Source organism: Heterodontus francisci, chromosome 32 (assembly GCF_036365525.1).
Source record: "Heterodontus francisci isolate sHetFra1 chromosome 32, sHetFra1.hap1, whole genome shotgun sequence".
NCBI classification, from domain to species: Eukaryota; Metazoa; Chordata; class Chondrichthyes; order Heterodontiformes; family Heterodontidae; genus Heterodontus; species Heterodontus francisci.
This window is the reverse complement of record NC_090402.1, coordinates 17,872,119-17,894,071: the sequence shown is the minus strand read 5'-3', so window position 1 is coordinate 17,894,071 and position 21,953 is coordinate 17,872,119. Positions and strand designations below refer to the sequence as shown.

At 42.7% G+C, this 21,953-nt stretch overlaps 1 protein-coding gene across 6 annotated transcripts in view; it reads right to left on the bottom strand.

Annotated features, from left to right (window-relative positions):
- Positions 1–13,672, bottom strand: part of LOC137347681 (disabled homolog 2-interacting protein-like) — an 860,897-nt gene extending 847,225 nt beyond the window's left edge. For 3 of the 6 annotated variants that reach the window (XR_010968997.1, XM_068012394.1, XM_068012395.1), the window contains exon 1: positions 13,389–13,672. Coding sequence is in view for 5 of the 6 variants with exons in the window: in XM_068012394.1 (XP_067868495.1) it covers positions 13,389–13,464 (76 nt within the window). In the remaining variant the exon portion in view is untranslated. The remainder of the gene's footprint in view (positions 1–13,388) is intronic. The other 3 variants (XM_068012396.1, XM_068012387.1, XM_068012389.1) reach the window with 3 other exon arrangements.
- Between the last annotated feature and the right edge of the window lie 8,281 nt (positions 13,673–21,953).

The window sequence follows — 21,953 nt, the reverse complement described above, 5'->3', positions numbered from 1 at the left end:
TCAAAAGCCAAAGCTAGGTTCCCATCAGTTCTATTTAAGGTGACATTCAGAACATGCAAGCCATTAATGAGGACCAGTATGCACTAATTTGACACTCCATGCAGGAAGCCACTTTCCATAGACATAGACAGCACTGCAATGTCATGGCACTCGTAGTGGAAACAGACTCCAATTCCTCTCCAAGCGTGCACAGTGTGAGTGCAAAGCCTGCCAACATCTCATTTTTTTGCTGCTACACCAGAATTATTCTCCGTCAACAGCAGAGCTTGGAACACCCTGCGTCCTCAGACAGGAACTCTCCACTGCTGTCCCCATCTCCATCACCTGCTCTTGCTCACTTATGATGTGTGAGATATATGTGAAAACCCAAATAGCTGAGTTTTCTATCTGAGCTGGTGCACAGTCCACAAGTCCTGTGATGGTGCCTCCTCAGAGCAAGTATCTTCTTCCAAGGAGTCTTCCTTCTCCTCCTGCGCAAGCATGTGGGAGTTGAAAGACATGAATTAGAACTGCCAAGGTAAGAAGGTATTCAGTCAGCATTGTGCACATCATTAAATTTCACTGGCTGCTGACATCAAGTTAACATGAGTGCATGCTGTATGCCATGTGGCTGTGTGATATTTAATTTTATCAGCAGATAGGCAGAAGGCTCCCATCTCTCCATATCCAAAGGCCAGGGAAGACTTGGCTTATCTCCAGCACCTACTCCTCTGCAGCTGTCAGGATGGAGACAGCTGGAGGGTCACCTCTGGATCTCTGCCTTGCCCTGGTGTTCTGTGCTGTCTTCTCCTGCAAGGAGGTAAAGAGACCTATGACTGAGAATATTGGAATGTATTGAGTGGATGGATGGACAATATTTGTTGAAGGTCAGTGTGGGATAGATTAAAGATAAGGCTGAGTGTCAATGATGGAAGGTCAGATGGGGATAGGAGGAGGTGCAGACAGAAAGGGATGGGTGCACATACAAGGCAAGCTTAATGTGCATTGATGTGCTGGAATAGGCTTAGGAAGGAAGAATGAAGGGGACTAGGTCATTAAACCTCTTCTGGCACTGTATTCAGGAGCGTGGCACTACATTCCTTCTGCTAACCTCCTGCCTTCTTATTCTCTGAAGCAACTTTCATCCTTCCTGGGAAGAGAATCTTCCTGCAGACCCTTGCAGACCACAGCATAAGCTCCAGGGAGACATCTGTTAAACAAGGTGTAGTCTTGCACGTTAGGAGGAAACTGCAACAGTGGATTCCCCTGTTCAAACGCCTGGGCAATTCAATTGTCATTTTCATGGTGCCCCTATAAATAGTTCAGCTATTCAACTAGACTCAATTCAAGTCGTCATCACGCCTCATTGCGCTAACTGGTCCAGAAACTCAGAAGTCAGATGCCAATGCAGCGACTGCATTAAAAAGCCACTGACAAACATGCTGTTTCAGGTTCCCTGTGCACCACTGCCAGCACAGCACCAAGTTAAAATTCCCTCCATAGTCTGCAACAATTCAATCCCAGTTCAACATCCTTCCCTGAAAAAGCTTTATAAATGGACACCAAAAGATCTGCAAATTAAAAATAAAAATATTTTGCATACTACACTCTTGATCTATGTATTCATAAATCTGTCTTCTGTAAGTCTTTACCCACAAATCTGAACTAGCAGAGAAGCAGTGGCTGAAATATTATCCTTAGCAAGTCCTCTATCATCGGCATGGTTGACATAGGTAAGAAGGGGGATGAGGTCCCGAAAGCAGATTTTAGGGAGCTAGGAAGGAGATTAAAAAGTAGGACCTCAAAAGCAGTAATCTCAGGATTACTCCCAGTCCCACACGCAAGTGAGCAAAGGAATAGGAGAATTGAGCGATTGAACATGTGGCTGGAGAACTGGTGTAGGAGGGTGGGCATCAGATTTCTTAGACATTGGGTCCAGTTCTGGGCAAGTGGGATCTGTATAAGATGGATGGGTTGCATCTTAGCAGAACTGGGACGAATATCCTCACAGGAAGATTTGCAAGTGCTGTTGGGGAGGGTTTAAACTAAATCATCAGGGGGCTGGGAACCGGACAGGGAGCTCAGATTAGAGGAAAGCAAAACGGGTAACTTGTCAGGGGTGTGAGAACCAGGAGCAAGTATCAGAGAGGAATACCAAGGTGCACATAATACTGGGAGATAGATAGCACCGGGGTAGGGAACAGAAAGTTATTAGGTGGGGTCAGAGTAAGGGAGAAAGTAATAAAGTCTGAATCAGGGTTTATGTGTGTGTATGTGAATGCACAGAGTGTGGTTAATAAGACTGGTGAGGTACAGGCGCAGATTGTCATATGGAATTATGATGTTGTGGCTGTAGCACAGACCTGGCTCAAAGAAGGGCAGGACTGGGTGTTAAATATTCCTGGATACAAGGTGTTCAGGAAAGATAGGAAAGGGAAAAACGGTGGAGGGATGGCAGTATTGATTAAGGAGAGCATTGCAGTGCTGGAGAAAAAGGATGTCCCAGAGGGATCAAGATCAGAATAAATTTGGCCAGAGCTAAGGAACAAAAAAGGTGTGGTTACATTGCTTGGTGTTGTCCATAGGCCACCAACTAGTGGGAAGGACGTGGAGGAACAAATTTGCAAGGAAATTACAGAGAGGTGCAAAAATTATAGGGTAGTTATAATGGGGGACTTTAATTATCAAACATAGGCTGGGATAATAGTAGGGTAAAGAGCAGTGAGGGGCAAGATTTCCTAGAGTATGTTAAGGACAATTTTCTACAACAGTATGTTGCTAGTCCAACGAGAAAGGAGGCACTGCTAGACCTGGTTCTTCGGAATGAGGTGTGACAAGTTAATCAAGTATCAGTAGGAGAGCATTTAGGGGATAGAGATCGTTGTATCATAAGGTTTAGGCTGACTATGGAAAAGGACAAAGAGCAATCCAGGGTAAGAATAATTAACTGGGGGAAGGCCAACTTCAATGGGGTAAGAATGGAGCTGGGGTGAATAAATTGGAATCAAAAGCTGGCAGGAAAACCAGTAGACGAACAATGGGCTACCTTCAGGGAAGAGATAGTTCGGGCACAGTCAAGTTATGTTACCTCGAAGGAAACAAGTAGGGCAAACAAATCCAGAGCTCCCTGGATGACAAAAGAGGTAGAGATTAAGACGAAGAAGAAAAAGTATGCTGATGACAGATGCCAGCTAGAAAATATTATTGAGAACCTGGCTGAATATAAAAGGGTCAGAGGGGAAGTGAAAAAGCAAATAACAGAAGCAAAGACAGAGCATGAAAAGAGACTGGCAGCTAGCATTAAAGGAAATCCCAAAGTTTTCTAGAGGCATATAGATAGTAAAAGGGCGGTAAAAGGAAGTGTGGGGCTGATTATGGACCAGAAAGGGGATTTACACATGGAGGCAGAGGGCATAGCTGAGGTATTAAATGAACACTTTGCATCTGTCTTTACCAAGGAAGAAGATGCAACCCAGGCAATGTTGAAAGAGCAGGTAAGTCAGACACTAGAGGGGTTTAAAATTGATAAAGAGGAAGTATTAGATAGGCTGTCTGTACTTAAAGTGGATAAAGCACCAGGACCAGATAAGATGCATCCAAGGATGCGGAGGCAAGTGAGGGTGGAAATTGCAGAGGCACTGGCCATCATTTTTCAGTCTTCCTTAGACTCGGAGGTGGTGCCAGAGGATTGGAGAATTGCAAACGTTACACCCTTATTCAAAAAAGGGTGTAAAGATAAGCCCAGCAATTACAGGCCAGTCAGTTTAACTTCGGTAGTGGGAAAACTTCTAGAAAAAATAATTCAGGACAAAAATCAATAGTCACATGGACAAATGCGAGTTAATTAAGGAAAGCCAGCATGGATTTCTTAAGGGAAAATCATGTTTTACTAACTTGCTGGAGTTTTTTTGAGGAGATAACAGAGAGGGTTGATGAGGGCAATGCTGTTGATATGGTGTACATGGACTTCCAGAAGACATTTGATACAGTGCTACACAACAGACTTGTGACAAACTTGTAGCTATTGGAATAAACGGGACAGTAGCAACATGGATACGAAATTGGCTGAGTGACAGAAAACAAAGAATGGTGGTTAATGGATGTTTTTCGGGCTGGAGGAAGGTTTGAAGTAGAGTTCCCCAGGGATCAGTGTTGGGACCCTTGCTTTTCCTAATATATATTAATGACCTAGACCTTGGTGTACAGGGTACAATTTCGGAGTTTGCAGATGATATGAAACTTGAAAGCATTGTGAACTGTGAGGAGGACAGTGCAGAACTTCAAAAGGACACAAACAAGTTGGTGGAATGGGCAGACAGGTGGCAGATGAAGTTCAATGCAGAAAAATGGGAAGTGATTCATTTTGGTAGGAACAACATGGAGAGACAATATAGAATAAAAGGGTACAATTCTAAAGTGGGTGCAGGAACAGAGGGACCTGGGTATATATGAGCCTAAGTCATTGAAAGTGGCAGGACAGGTTGAGAGAGCAGTCAATAAAACATACAGTGTCCTGGGCTTTATTAATAGGGGCATAGAATACAAGAGCAAGGAAGTTATGTCAAACTTGTATAAGACACTAGTTCGGCCTCAGCTGGAGTATTGTGTCCAGTTCTGGGCGCCGCACTTTAGGAAAGACATGAGGGCATTGGAGAGAGTATAGAAAAGTTTCACAAGAATGGTTCCAGGGATGAGAAATTTCAGTTATGAAGATAGAGTGGAGAAGTTAGGACTGTTTTCCTTGCAGAAGAGAAGGCGGAGAGGTAATTTGATAGAGGTAGCCAAAATCATGAGGGGTCTGGATACAGTAGATAGAGAGAAACTGTTCCCACTTGTGAAAGGATCGAGAACGAGAGGGCACAGATTTGAAGTGTTTGGTAAGAGAAGCAAAAGTGACATAAGAAAAAACCTTTTCATGCTGCGAGTGGTTAAGGTCTGGAATGCGCTGCCTGAGAACATCGTGGAGGCAGGTTCAATTGAAGCATTCAAAAGGGAATTAGACAGTTATATGAAAAGGAAGAATGTGCAGGATTATGGGGGAGAAGGCCAGGGAATGGAACTGAGGGAACTGCTCTTTCGGAGAGCCAATGCAGACACGATGGGCCAAATGTCTTCCTTCTGCACTGTGACAATTCTGTGAGCTGCTGTTATGAAAACTACTGACCACACACAGTTACACTCAGAATGATGGAACTGCTACTGCAATGTGAAAAGTTTCATTTCATTCTATTGAGAAAGCTATACAAGCAGTTACCTTGTGATATGAATGACTTTTCAACATTGTTATAAAGCCAGAGTCCCAGGTAGCATTTACAAATAAATAATCACGACACTCCATTTCAACCATCAGTTCATAATTACAGTACTTAATATCAACATTTTGTTTTTAAATATCCATTCTCAGGATAAGAACATTGCTAGCAAAACCAACATTTACTGCCCATCTCTAGTTGCCTAATTTAAGTGTAGCATTGGAAGCAATCAACATTGGAATAATGACAATGGTTAAATTCTGATTATTACAAAGAACTGCTCATTCTGGTCCACACTGAATTCTGCATTTTGCACAACACTGCAAAATTTATCAAGTGTCTGTAAAATAGAAGGAAAGGGAAATGTAATAATGATTCTATTTCCAGTTAGGCTACATACAGATTTGCAAAATTAAATCAACGCACCATAATTATGCTTTGGCTGAGCCAGTTTAGACAGCGACAGGCTGAGCCATAAAGACCAGAAAGGACCCAGGTTTGATCCCGGTCCATATGTTTAGCTGATTCCACCCAGAGTAGTAATTGGGATTGTCATGAAAATGTGCTAGATCGAAGGATGATTTTTTAAATCCACCGGCTGGAAACCTGAATGTTAAACTGGTGGTGACGAACCACTCAAACCTTGCAAGCTTCGAACTCTTTCTGCTGACTGAGCTGACTTATTTAAGCTTGATGGGGGAGTTATTGTGGGATGGGAACTTTCTGGAAAGAACTCACAGAAACCTCCTTCAGCTACACAGTAGAGGACTTTCTGGAAAGAACACAGAGACCGAAGGAATTCAGTTAATTTGCTGTCTCCCGGAGAACCACTGAATCAGTGTCCACCTTTTCAAACCAGAAGCCTCAGGACCACCGAATTCAGCCTGAAGACAGCCGAATTACCCACCTCCACAGACTGTATACCTCTTATTTCTCTGGATTCTAAACCAATATATCCTTCTCCACTCTGTAACCTATTTAGTATGCATGCGTGTGCATGTGCTTGAGAAAGCTGGAGTGTATTTTATTAAGATCGATTTAAGTACAGAAAAGTTAACCTCTTTCACTGTTAAACTGGAGAAAACCTGTCTGATTGTCTCCTTTTATGATCACAGTGCGTAAACAAGTTACACACTCAATTAAGTAAATCCATTGAGATAGTAAAGAGGGGAGCCCTTCCACCCCTCCTCACGTGATCGTAACAGGAGAAGGTCCTTCGGCTAGTGAAGAAAAATCAGCTCGGATTCTCATTTCTGGTCACTATTAAGCGATACACACACACAAAACTATCAGACAGGAAAAGACAGAATCCATCTACCCCTACATACAATCATGGTGCCTTATGCATCACAATTCAGACACTCCCTACCCAACAGCACCCATACAATCTCCTGCAAGAAAAATCTGAAAAGTCCTCAACACCCCTCTCAGGCAACCAAAACTATTCCAAGAGACCACATTAACTATGAGTTATATTACTTGGCACCTACCGTCTGCATTATGCAACCTCCACCCGCGCTAGGAACTGGTCCAGCTCTCCATTGAAGGCATACAGTGAATCAGTGCTCACTGTACAAGCTGACGACTTCTTCCATTGGTCTGCTCTTCTCTGGGAAAAGAACCACTTAACATACACATAGTTATACTCTTTAGTAACTTGTAAACATCACCCCTGGTCCTCCCCAAACTAACAGAAATAGTTTGTCAATGTGAATATAATTTAGTCCCTTAATTATTTTACTGACCTCGATCAAATTCCCCGAGTCTTTGCTTCACTGAAGACTATAAACCCATAAAAAGTTATCCAGCCTATCTGGATAGCTAAGGTGTTTTAAACTGGGAATCAATCTTGTCGCCCACCACTGAACCATTTCCAAAGCCTTGATTATTAGCCACCAGGATGTTGAGGGGCTCCAAACTGGACACAGCATTCTAAATGAGCCCTAACCATGGACAAAATAACATGTTTTATTTTATATTTTATAGTCCTGTAGAATTGTATCCTATCTGCTTCAGTTATACAGTCACAGAATTGGTCATGCAATCTTTCGATAGTTATGAACAATCTTACCTAAGTTTCATCAGTGACTGCACTTAAAAAGTACTTCATAGGCTGTAAAGCACTTTAGGATGCCCTGAGATTGTTAATGGCACTATATAAATGCAACTCTTTCTTTATTTCATTCCTTCCTCCCTCTCACCTAAACCTGTCTGGTAACCAGAGCCATGAAGTGTTGGAAGTGGGACATTAGGCAATTTTGGAATTTGGAAATGGGGTAATATTACAGGTTTCAGTTCTGCTCCCTGTACAGTTTTTATATATGGAGCATTGATCCTGCCCACATGCATAATATTGCACTTGTCGAAGTTAAATACTATTTGCCAAACATGGGTCTATTCCTCCAACACATCAAGATCTGCTTGTATTTGTTTATTCTCCTGCACAATCCTAACGCTTGCACAGATCTTTGCATCACCCACAGACCTGCAGATCATTCCCTCGATACCGAGGGGATTAATAAAGATAGTAAAAAGCAAAGGCCCCAACACTGATTCCTGTGGGACACCACTGGAAACCGGTTTCTAAGCAGATCCACAGTCATTGATCGTAACTCTATGCCTATCAGCATGAAGTCTCAGTTCCCTGTGACAGCTTCCCACTTAAACTATCTTGTACAGCAATCTATTGTGAGGTACCTCAACAAAAGCTTTCTGAAAATCCACGTAGACGACATCGACCGGGCTAACCTCATCCACTAAGCTAGCGACTTCTTCAAAAATTTTGATCAAATTAGTAAGACCCAACCTTTTTCTCCAAGCCATGATGAATATCTCTGAAGACTTCTCTATCTAGGTCATAATATAAGAGTATCTCATGATCTCCTTGAGCATCTTATCTAAAATATGGACATTGAATGAAAACAGAATTAAGCTTTGCTGCAGTTACCCCCACCCTCCTCAGACACAGCCTGCACAACGAGTCTTGACACATCAATTGGTCAACACCTTCAGGACCAAAGAGAACATTGGCAAACAGAAAACTTGAATGGGAGGATATACAACTGATTAAGAACATTGCGTATAACAAGATAGAACGGAGTACCTACTAAAGCACTAAAATGACAAGAACCTTACCAAGACTTCATTTTATACTAAACAGATCGTCAGTGGGTATCATGCAATTAGTCTGCTATTGATTGATTTTAGTACTTTATCCAGTTGACCAAACTTCCCAATGTTCTAACAGAAGCTGACGTAGTTGATGACTAGCAAACATGAAATATGCTGTCTAAAACTAATTCAACATTGACATATATGGATTGTCTATGTTCCTTAGCTACAAGTGCAAAATCTTTTGCAATCAGCTATTTATCATACCCAAAACAGGGTCCAGAAAAAAAAAAACAGGTTTCCAAAACAAAGCAATACTGCTTACATTTGACTCTTCCCCCAACTGTAAGTGTTCTCCATACCCTGTCTGCACCATGTTAGTATGCATAGAGTCATAGAATCATTTGCGGTACAGAAGGAAGCCATTCAACCCATTGAGTCCATGCTCTCCACAGAGCTTATGTAGTCAGTCCCACTCCCCAGCTCAATCCCTGGAAGTCTATTGCTCTCAGGTGGTCATCCAACATCCTCTTCAAGTCACTGATCACCTCCACTTCCACCACATCCAAGTCATTACCACCCGCTGCAATAAAAAATGCTTCCTCATATTCCCCCTGCACCTTTTGCCTAAAACTTTCAATCTGTGTCCCCTAGTCCGAGTACTATATGTTAATGGGAACAGTTTTTCCTCGTCTAACCTATCTAAGCCTGTCACAATCTTGTATGCTTCTATTAAATCTCCCCTCAATATCCTTTGTTCTGAGAACAAACCCAGCTTTTCCAACCTAACCTTGTAACTAAAGTCCTCCATTCCTGGAACCATTCTGGTAAATCTCTTCTGCACCCTCTCAAGGATCCTCAAATCCTTCCTTAAGTGTGGTGACCAGAACTGGATGCAATACTCCAGATGGGGTTTAAACAGAGTTGTACAAAGGTTCAGCATAACTTCCCTGCTTTTGTAACCAATGCCTGTATTTATGAAGCCCAAGATCCCATATGCTTTACTAACCACTCTCTCAATATGTCCTGCCACCTTCAAAGATCTAGGTACATCCACCCCCAGGTCCCATTGTTCCTGTACATTCTGTAGAACTGTGCCATTAAGTAGATATTGCCTCTCCCTATTGTTCTGCCAAAATGCATCACCTCACACGTGTCAGTATTTAATTCCATCTGCCACCTCTCTGCCCATTCTGCCAGCCTATCTATGCCCTGTTGCAGATGGTTCATATCATCCTTACTGTTGCCGCACCTCCAAGCTTGGTGTCATCAGCAAATTTTGAGATTCTACTCTGTATTTCAAGATCCAAGTCATTTATACATAGCAATAAATCAGTGGATCTATCACGGAACCTTGGGAGACACCACTGTCTACCATCCTCCAGTCTGAAAAGCAACTATTTACTACGACTCGCTGTTTTCTATCCTTAAGCCAATTTTGTATCCAATTCAACACTGACTCTCCTATTCCACGAGCCTCAATTTTGGTAACCAGGCTTTTATGTGGTACCTTATCAAATGCTTTCTTAAAATTCATATAAACAACATCCACTACATTCCCGTCATCAACCTTCTCTGTTACTTCATCAAAAAATTCAATTAGATTAGTCAAGCACGATCTGCCTTTTACAAATCCATGTTGGCTATCCTTAATTACTTGAACCGCAAGTGTCCGTTGATACTTTCCCTGATTATTGTTTCTAAAACCTTACCCACCACTGATGTTGAACTAAATAGCCTGTAGTTGCTAGGACTGCCCTTACATCCTTTCTTGAGTAAGGACATCACATTTGCCACTCAACAATCCTCTGGCACCTCCCCTGTATCCACAGAAGATTAGTGCAAGCCCTTCTCCATCTCCATCCCCACTTCATTTAGCAACTTGGGATGCATGCCATCCATACCACATGACCTATGTACCCTAAACATAGCCAGCCTTTTCAGTACCTCCCCCTCTCAATTTTTACCCTGTCCATTGCCTCTACTCTCTTTGCTTCCACCAATATTTTGTCAGCCTCCATTTCCTTAGTGAACACTGATACAACGTACTCAAAAGGTATATTAGGCTTGCCCTGCACCACTAAGCTTATTACACTCTCTGTCCCTAATAGGCCCCACTCCTCCTCTTACTACTTGCTTACTATTTACATGATGGTGGAAGATCATTGTTGACTGCCATTCTATTTTCATATTCTCTCTTTGCCAGTCTTATTTTCCCCTTCACCTCCCCTCTCAAATTATTGTATATGGCCTTGTTCTCACTTAATGAGTTCACCTGACATGGATCATACACCCTCTTTTTTGTTGCATCATCTCTATCTCCCTCACCAACTAAGCAGCCTTGTTCTTGGTTCCCCTACTTTTCACCCTTGTTAGAATGTTCCTCGCCTGTACCGGAAGCATCTCTTCCTTAAAACTAACCCATCGTTCCAATACAGCTCTTCCTGACAGTCTTTGGTTCCATTCTACCCTGGTTAGATCCCTTCTCATCTTGTTGAAATTAGCCCTCTTCCAATCTCGACATTCTACCTTATTTTGTTCCTTGCTTTTCTGCATTACTAGTCTAAAACCTATGATACGATGATCACTCTTAACCAAGCACTCCCCACAGACACTTGGTCCACTTTGTTCACCTCATTTCCCAGGACCAGATCCAGAAATGCCTCTTTTCTAGTTGGGTTGAGAACATACTGATCAAGGAAGTTCGCCCGAACACGTCAGAAATTCCTCCCCCTCCACTCCAAATGATCCCAATCGATATTTGGGTAATTAAAGTCCCCCAATATCACCGCATGTTCTTACACATCTGTGATTTCCCTGCAGATTTGCTCCTCTATCTCGCTCACTCCTTGCCTCTTCAAGCACCTCCTCCCTTTCCAGCAATGCAATGTCTTCCCTAATCAGGACTGCCACCCCACCACCCTTTTCTCGTTCTCTATCTTTTCTGAACACTTTATATCCTTGTATATTTATATCCCAGTCCTCGTCATTTTTAAGCCACGTTTCCATTATTGCCACTACATCACATTCTGATACTGCTAGCTGTGCTTGTAGCTCACCAACCTTATTCACCAGACTTTGTGTGTTTATACATATGCATTATAATCCTGTCTTTGCATTCCCCATTGCCTTTCTCAGTCCACTCCCATCGAATATGAAACTACTCCCTTCTCTAGTATTATTTAACACTCTCACCCCACCTAATACTTTGCTATTTCCTCCTCTAGTGCTATCTGTCTCTTCCAATTCTCTGTGTGCCTTGGTGTTCTTCTCTTGTATTATCTCCTACTTCCCATATCCCTGCCAAGTTAGTTAGTTTAAACCCTCCCCAATAGCACCAGCACATCACCCCGCAAGGAAATTTGTCCCCGCTCTATTCAGGTGCAACCTGTCCAGCCTGCACAGGTCCCACCTTCTCCAGGAATCCAAAGCTGTCCCTCCTGCATCATCTTTTCAGCCACGTATTCATCTGCACTATCCTCCTAATTCTATACTCACTTGTCCGTGGTACTGGGAGTAATCTGAAGATTATTACTTTTGAGGTCCTGCTTGCTAATTTCTTAACTAGCTCACTAAACTCTTTCTGCAGGTCCACATGTCCTTTAAAGTCTATGCATGCCTTTATATCCAGAATGCATGTTGAACAGCACACCCACAACTCACTTGCACCACCTACACATGCTGTTCGCATTTTCCATAACTTAACAAGCTGCCTGAAACCTATACTTATTCTTCATCTGTACCAACAGGTTCTTCACCCAGTATCGACAATTGCACCTTCCCTAACTGATCTCCAACTGTGTTCACACCTTGGCTCATGGCTAACTTCAGGTGCTGCACCCTCTCATCACTTTGTTTTCCCACTCACATGCACCTTATCCTGTTTTATTTTACAACATGCAGGCGCCATTTACATCTTACCACCATGTCAGTACTTGCATGTGCCACATCCAGCATGTACACATCTACACATACCATTCTCATCCTACCTTGTTACAAACACATTTTGCATACACCTCCATCCTACACCTATCATTCACATTCTACCCTGTTTCACACACATTTTGCACACACCTCCATCCTACGCGTACCATTCACATTCTTCCCTCTATCACGCACATACCTCTATCCTACGCGTACCATTCACATTCTACCCCGTTTCACACACATTTTGCACACACCTCTATCCTACGCGTACTATTCACATTCTACCCTGTTTCACACACATTTTGCACACACCTCCATCCTACGCGTACCATTCACATTCTTCCCTCTATCACGCACATTTTGCACATACCTCTATCCTACGCGTACCATTCACATTCTACCCTGTTTCACACACATTTTGCACACCTCTATCCTATGCATACTATTCACATTCTACCCCGTTTCACACACATTTTGCACACACCTCTATCCTACGCGTATCATTCACATTCCACAGTTTCACACACATTTTGCACACACCTTTATCCTATGCGTACTATTCACATATTACCCTGTTTCTCACACACCTCCATCCTGCGCGTACCATTCACATTCACACCCTCACCCTGTTTCACACCTTTTGTACAAGCCCTTTCCCACCGGATCAACACCTTGCGCGTGCCCCGCACGTGCCTTCTTCTCGCGCCAACGAGCTCACACGCTCGGGTGGGGAACAAGTCACTCACTTCGAGATATTATACCAGGATCGAAAGTCATGTCACATCTTCCCCAAAATAAAACTATACCTTAAATCAAATTACAACAGGGTTCGGTGCCGGTTCTCCGGACGATGCTGCACAAATCCACGTCGCCGTTCAATTTTATTTCGTAATATACAAAAACTAATCGCCAAGCCGCCAACATTGAGGCATCACAACTTTTTTTTTTTGGTTTTAATCGATTTTGAGGTGAGGGTAGGACTAATGGAAGCAACTGCACCGTCACCTGCACTTTTTCAGCTCCTGGGTGGGCAGAAACTTTGCGGTTGTGAAAATTCTCACGGCTGGAAAGTGCAGGTGTTAATAATCCTCGATCCTCCTCGTTTTCTGACAAACTCACCGTACACTCGGAGCCAACCCTGGTACAAACTGGCCGCAAAGTAGAGGAGCGAGTCCACGTCTATTATCGCCTCCATCGAGTCGCTCTCAGCCCTGTGACAGACAACCGAGCCGCCGCCTCTAGCTCCTCACATCGCCACCGCTTCGACTAACGGTCCTCACGCTCCACACCCAAACACCACCGCCTTTTTGTCCAAATTTATATTTTTTCCCCCCCCAAGGTAAAATAAACCAACTTTTAAACGATTCCTAACATCTGCCAAAGTCCGCGCTTTTTATTCATTTCGAATTAAATCATCTGGCTTCGTGCTTCAAAATGGGGACACTCCTCCCGCCTTGCCCACGCAACCTGAATGGCGGACGGGGAATGATTGACAGTGAGATTACCCATTCACAAGCAGAGCTGGATTTGATCGGCAGCTCCTTACCCAATCATAGCTTGATTGATAGCAATGTCCACCATACAGAAATGCGGCAAAGTGGGTTGTGTTTCAGAGGGAGAAGCTGAACAACCAATCTGTGGTTGCGAGGGATGGGGAGGGGTGGATCCGATGTGACAAGGAGGAGAGGAACTGTTTGCAACTTCTGGTTTGCCGGATTGTATGCAGGTTCATTTGACATTTTAATATTTTCCAGGAATCCTGCACCCCCAGTTGTGTTTCTGAAGCATAAGCTGGAGTGGATGCTGGAAATCTGAAATGAGAACAGAAAATGCTGGAAATACTCAGCAGATCAGGCAGCATCAATGCTGAGTTAACCGCCCAATTTTAATTCTGTGTCAGTGAATTGGTTTTGAGTGAGTTAAAATCTACATCAATATATCAGGATGAGAGATCATTGACCAGAAACGTTAACTCTACTCCTCTCTCCACAGATGCTGCCAGACATGTTCTGTTTGTGTTTCTGAAACCTGATACACTGATGAAATGATATGCAAATTCTCATTGCAGTACTACTACAGGGGTAATACGCTTTAATTTAGAAACCTGTAAATGAAAAAAACAAATTTTGCAGTACAGGAGTGTGGTGATGACAACTGCTCTGTACACTAGGATTTTTGTTGACTTGCGGAGGTCCATGGTGTCAAACACTCACTGCCATAGTTTGCAGAAGGCTGTGTTGGCGCTCCGGTTGGAGATCCAGTGTTGGATCGCCTCATCAATGGCGGCCTTTTGAGAGAGGTGGCTGCCAAGTTAGGGGAAGTGCTCAACAATATTCCAGAGTCTCTCCTTCAAAATATATGGGAGGTTGAATATTTGGCTGACCAGGTGTGGGTCGATATATGAGTTTTCTTTTGGCAACATTCAAGGACAGGCCGAGTCGCTTGTATGCAGAATTGAAGCGATCAAGAGTGGCTTACAAATCTGATGCAGAGTGGGCATGACACTGCAGTCATCCACAAACTAGATCATGCATGTCTATGGTGGTCAGTTTAGTTTTGGCATGGAGGCGACTGAGGTTAAGGAGTTTTCCATCTAGGCGGTTATTATGTCTCCTGATTGTTTTCTGGTTTCCATAAGTTAGAAATAATCACTCTTTAAACTTGGAAAGGCTTGAGCTCTTTGTTTAATCATTCAGCCACCATGTTCTCTGATATAGGACTACCTCAGGCTGGTGGCCTGTTACACATCACATGACTCTCTAGTGCAGCCATGAATGTGCCCCCCCCCCCCCCATCGGAACACTTACATATTACAATTAGTTCCTAGCTAATTAGTTCCTAGCACTTTAGAGATAGTCTAACAATATATAATAGCGGTATTTAATACTCACACCAGAGGGCAGTTGATCTTTGAATAGCCACTGTCAGGTAGATTATAAATAGTATGGGGACTATCAGACAGCCTTGCCTGACGCCAGATTTTGGAGGCATCTGTTCCAGATCTCCGACTCAAGATAGTTGTAGTCATATCATCATGGAGCAATTGCAGGATTGTGATCTTGGCATGGAAATCTTTGGAGCACAATCCACAGAGCCTCACAATTTACTGAGTCAAATGCTTTGGTCAGATCGATGAATGCAATGAAGAGCTCCTGGTGCTGTTCGAGATTTTTCTTGGATTTGTCTGGCAACAAAGACCATGTCAGGAGAATAGATTCGGAAACCAAGTCAGCATCATGAAATGCAGTGGCAATGTATTTATCTCTCAGCACATAGCATGCCAAATTCAGTCCACAGTTTATAATCTGGCTGCTGAAAAAAGGCACTCAAGAACATAGGAACAGGAGTCAGCCTTTCAGTCCCTCAAGTCTATTCCGATAGACAGTTAGATCGTGGCTAATCTGTATCTTAACTCCATTTACCTGCTTTGGTTCCATATCCCTGACAAAAATCTATCATCTATCACAGTTTTAAAATTTTCAATTGACCTAGCTTGAACAGGTTTTTGGGGAGAGAGTTTCTGATGACATATACTGCATGTCATTTGTGTTTAAAAAGTACAGTATCCAAAGTGATGTCTGTCTAATAATTCAAAAGCACCACAAATGCAAGCATTATAGTGATAATACAGCTAATTTTAGCTTTGGAATGGGAATGGCATGGGCGGGAGGGGATGCCATGGGAAGGATGGAATAGCATGGGATGGGGATGGCATCAGAGGAGATGGCATGGGAGGGATGGCATCGGAGGGTTGGAATTGGTTAAGTATACTAATTTGACCGCCAATGTTTTGCATGTGTCGGATGGCATGGGAAGGATGAAGAAGCATGTTATGGAAATGGCATGGGAGGAGTTGGAGGAAGGGGATTGCAGCAGTGGGGTGGCATGTGAGGGATGGAATGGCATGGAATGGGGATGGCATTGGAGGGGTGGATGAGGATGATAGAATTGGTTAAGTCGGCTATTTGACCACAAATGTTTTGCGGGTCTCTGCTAGCTTTAAAATAGTTATAAGCTATTCAATGTGTGTCTGTGCATTCTATATGTATATGTTATGCAGAACCAGCCATGAATGAGGCATATTAATTTTGTCATATGAGCATTTATTTTAAACTGTTGCTGGAGTGAAGAAAGGACTTGTTAAAAAAATCACCAGACATTTGGCTGGAAAAATATTTGCATACTAAGAGACACTGCTTATGAAGCCAAAGGACTATTCCCTGCTCCAATTAATCCATATGGATTTTGATCACCAAACATTGACGATGCAAGGAAGCACATTCCAGGATGACTTCTAAGATGGCAGATTCCACAAACTGAAGTGGTCAAACCAGCTAGTCACATGACTAACCTACTGGGCAACCTGGGGGGTTTTGAATTGTGCCACAGAGAAAGGGAGAGGACTGTTGAAACTGAAGCTGGAGCAAGAAAGCCTCTCTCTCTCTCTCTCTCACTTTCTCCCAAGCCACCGGACCCACGGAAGACACATAAACCTCAAGAGAGAAAAGACTCCAACCTCGAAACTAGTTGAAGCGTGCACCGGGACCCAATGAATTGCAAGTCTGACCAGCAACCAAAGACTTCACAGCAAACTCAAAGGACAGTAAAACAGAAGCCTATCCATTGCCTCAGACTTTTCCCCTTTATTCTTTTCTACTTTTCTGTCTCTATCTGCGTGTGTTTATCGCATATGCATTGCTAGTGTGGTCACGTTGCATATTCGTAGTCGGTAACCGGTTTAGAGTTTAAGATTAATAAACTTCTACTTTTCTTGTTTAAAATCTAAGAAAAAATGTCTGAATTGGCTTCTTTGCCTTACAATTGGAAAGCGATGAACAAGGATTCACTAAGGGGGAGCTAAATCACCATTTTTTAAAGATTAAACCCTGTTGCGGTTAAACCAGGCAAAGGCTGAGAGGGAACCCCCTAGACCTCTCTCACCTGGTCGTAACATGTACAAGGTATAAAATGTAACTTTATTATTGTTTTAAAATGTAAAAATGAATGGAGACTACCTAGTAGCTGTCATTTGCTCCTTGCATACCAATGCCATTTATAAATTGATGACATAAAAATAAATTAGTTTGAAGAAATACACTATTTTGATTATTTTAATGAAACTATATGTGTTATTCTTTATGACAAATTGCTGGCAGAGATTTTAAGCGAGGAACTAAATCTCAAGGGTTTCTGCTGATATACACAAACTGAAGGTTTGCTCCAACTGTTTTGACAGACTCACTGTATTCAATTATTTCCTTGTAACTCACTGTCTGCTGTCTATTATTCTACATTAGTGGAACTGTCCTAGAGTTATTCATTATTAACAGATGTAGGGATATTTAATATAATTAAAATATTATTAAACTTGAATTGCAGCCCTACCTCTCAAAAATGTTGTGCTGTCCAGGTGTTTGTTGCAAATACAGGGTTCCACCTGAACAGATGGGGCCTTGGTTTAACAGCTCATCTGAAAGGACATCTCCGACAGTGCAGCACTCCCTCAATACTGCATTGGAGTGCAGTGTTGATTTTTGTGTTCAAGCCCTGGAGTGGGACTTGTGTAAGCCAAAATGCTCACTACCCATTCTTCCCAACCTTTGTTGCCTAATTTCTGCTTAAGTTTTATAATTGTATAAGTGTGTTTCTTCTTCATATATGATTCTATGATTTGTAGAGGGGAGACAGCAAGGTCACAAAAGAGGCAGACTGCTATAGTGGTTTAACAAGCTTTCAAAATTGACATGTCTTTGTGGACGATGGTTAGCGTTTTTTTTTCAAATGTGGCCGTTGATGAATAAATAAGCTGCATCCTGTTTGTTCTAAATAAATGGGATCATTAAACTATCATGGTCATGTTTGCAATCTTAAGAAACCATAGTTCCTGCTTGTTTCAAGTAGATGGGATTGCTAAACTAATCATTGTCATGTAATGTTTGTGGTCATGTTGTAACTGAATTGATGAGTAACCCTGCATGTGGGGCAGCTACTACGAGGTCAGGATAAATGGAAGATAGAACTCAATTAAACTGTGATATGGGTCACACTACCAAATCTAACAAGAAGCATCTGTAGATATGGACATGATTGATTTGAATGTGTGAAAAACTACTTTTTCGACTGATCTTACATAACTTATCAGCATATACTGCTAAAGCGTGGCAAGTCGAAGAGACTTAGCAGTTGGCAGGAAAAAAAACAGAAGCGCAAGGGGAGAGCCAACTGTGTAACAGCCCCGACAACCAATTTTATCTGCAGCACCTGTGGAAGAGTCTGTCACTCTAGAATTGGCCTTTATAGCCACTCCAGGCGCTGCTTCACAAACCACTGACCACCTCCAGGCGCTTACCCATTGTCTCTCGAGACAAAGAGGCCAAAGAAGAAGAAGATTGATGCCAGAGGTTCCAACAAAGCCAGAAATCAGCTCAAAAGGAGGAGATTGCACAGCCCAGGTACGGCAGTTGGGTAGAAGTAATTTGGTCAATCACTCGAAGATGCAGAGAGACAGGATGACACAGAGTGACTGGCTAATGAAGTCCTCTCCCACACAAGGGTAACTCAGAGATTCGGGGTATTGTAAGTGTTACTTTTCCAAGAAATGCTATTTACAATAATCACTCCAATGCTTAGTGAAAACAAATTGTATCTGATCTGAGTGTGTCCCATCCATACTAGTCCAGAGCAAGGCTCCGAACATAAAAGTAAAAATTTTACATCCAACACTTGAACCCAGAACCTTGTGACTCAGAGGCGAGAGTGCTGTCAACCCAATGGATTATCCAACATCCAGCATATTATACTATATTTTATGTACGTATTTCTTTTTTTCTAACAAAGTTAACAAAAATATTGGTGATTTTCTGACTATTTGTTTAAATAACAATTACTGAAGACCTAATTGGAGGAACTGACTGGGTCAGTCAGGTGACTCAGACAATATGCAGGAAGTGAATTAGCATGTACAATGAAATGGTAAATTTGTAAATCATGCTGGGTTAATGACCAACTAACTACTGAGAATGATTCAGCTCCATCACCACACTGATGGCTTTAGTACTTACTCCAGCTTTTCAATCATTCAGGATGCCATTTGCACATGCTTCAGGGAAAAAAATAGTTTTTTTTTATTTCCTTCACTTAGATGGCATGCAATCCTTTTATTATCTCTCTAGTTCCCTGGTTTCCCAGACCACGTGCAGGCTGTGACAAAGGGAAAAGAGGCAGATGATCTGCTTGCAGGCTCTGCTAATGTTGCTCTGAGTTAGTAGTGCACTAGTGCTCAAGAATGTCACTGATTTTCATAAACTATGGTGGGAAGACCATTAGCTTCCACTCAGCGCCTCCCTACATCAGCCTGGATGAAATTAGTAACTCAAGACTGTTCAATCACTAAACACATTTGGTGCTCTCTTAAGTCATAAAACACGAATTGCATTTATTTAGTACTATTGATGTAATGTCCCAGAACACTTCACAAATAAGGTGCAAGGAAAATGAATGCTTAGTCATAAGGTCAAAATTATGTCATCAAAACAATATTGCTTATGCTACGTAGTACATTTTGAGATCAATTATCTAGAACTAAAGTTGATAATTAAATTCATCCATGTTCAATTTAAATAATTACTGTTAATATTTACATTGTAAATTAATTCTACTGAAAATACAAACACATCACAATGGTTAAGTATTAGAATTTCAAGTTTTAGAACATAGAACAGTACAGCACAGTACAGGCCCTTCGACCCACGATGTTGTGCCGAACCTTTAACCTACTCTAAGATCAAACTACCTACATACCCTTCATTCTACTATCATCCATGTACCTATCCAAGAGTCGCTTAAATGTCCCTAATGTATCTGCTTCTACTACCACCACTGGCAGCGCATTCCACGCACCCATCACTCTCTGTGTAAAGAACCTACCTCTGACATCTCCCCAAAACCTTTCTCCAATCACTTTAAAATTATGCTCCCTGGGAAAAAGTCTCTGGCTATCCACTCTATCTATGCCTCTCATCATCTTGTACACCTCTATCAAGTCACCTCTCATCCTTCTTCGCTCCAATGAGAAAAGCCCTAGCTCCCTCAATCTTTCTTTGTAGGACATGCCCTCCAGTCCAGGCGGCATCCTGGTAAATCTCCTCTGCACCCTCTCTAAAGCTTCCACATCCTTCCTATAATGAGGCGACCAGAACTGAACACAATATTCCAAGTGTGGTCGAACCAGGGCCTTATAGAGCTGCAGCATAACCTCGCGGCTCTTAAGCTCAATCCCCCTGTTAATGAAAGCCAACACACCATACGCCTTCTTAACAACCCTATCAACTTGGGTGGCAACTTTTAAGCTGAAAACCTTATGGCCTGAATTTTATTTTGGCGCCACACTCTGCAGCAGCGCTCTTTGAACGCAGCGGCGTGCCCACATTCAGCGGCCGCCGCTGTGCCCCCACGATATTATGCATGGGGGCTCATTAGCATCACTGCGACGAGCCGTACCTACTGCCCCATATTACGTGAGGAGAGGCGGGACATCCGGTGCAGTGAGGAACCTTTTGTCAGCTGTGTAGCGGGTGCTGGGGGCCTATTTAAAGCGGTCAAAGAAATACTTACCTGACTGCTGAAGAGTGGGGCTGCTGTCAATCTGGCAGCAAAGCAGAAGGTTCTGGAGAAACTCATCAGGTCAGGCAGCATCTGTGGAGAGAGAAGCAGAGTTAACTTGACCAAGTTCACAGACCTGAAAGTTAACTCTGCTTCTCTCTCCACAGCTGCTGCCTGACCTGATGAGTTTCCCCAGCACTTCCCACTTTGCTTCCACATACTTACCCTGCTGTGTCCCAGTGTCCTGTGAAGTTGTGATCCTCTTCTTCCACTCAAGTGTAACATTCCTTCTTGTAGGTGTGCCGCACTGCTGGGTGAATAATCTTAATTTTGCATATTCCAGGACTTGAGACTTAAATGTACCATAAAAGGCAAATGCACAACAAAAATAAAACCATAAATGAAGAATATTTACATACTACGGGCTTCTAATCATCTGACTGTGAAAAGACACAGACTAATATGCATTTGGAATCTGTATTAATTTCTCTGCTAACTGTTATGTGAAAAGACATGTAACTGCAACGGGCTTTGTAAGAAAACAGGAAAATATATTCATATTCTAGCTGCATTGCCAACTAGAAATATTACACCACTAACTATGATCAGCTGCTGCAGAAGCAAAGTGTTCGTGAACATGTATCGATGTGTAATAGTTGAAAAACCATGACAACACAGATTTCCTCACCAGTCCTGCGTTGGTTTTCAAACATGTGCAAGACAAACCTTGTAGCCAGAGGTTAGAGCAGTTACACAGTGGAGTGACTTTTGCATTTAAAGGACCACACCAAAAGTCGAGGATGGCAGAAGCAAGACATATAAGCTTCACATGCTTACCATCTCTGGCGCACTTCCCACATACGGGGTGACTCGAGTGCCATTGCTCCTTCAATGACAGAGGCAGCGAATGACACAGAGCTGCCAACCATTATGGAGGGCGGAATCGCAATGGCCCCCTACACGTCTGCAGAGTGAGACCCCTGAATATCCACCCCTCCCTCCTCCCTTCCAGTATGTAGAGTGAGACCCCTGAATATCTGAACTTACCTTCGGTAGCGAAAACTTCTGCCTCTGTTCAGGAAC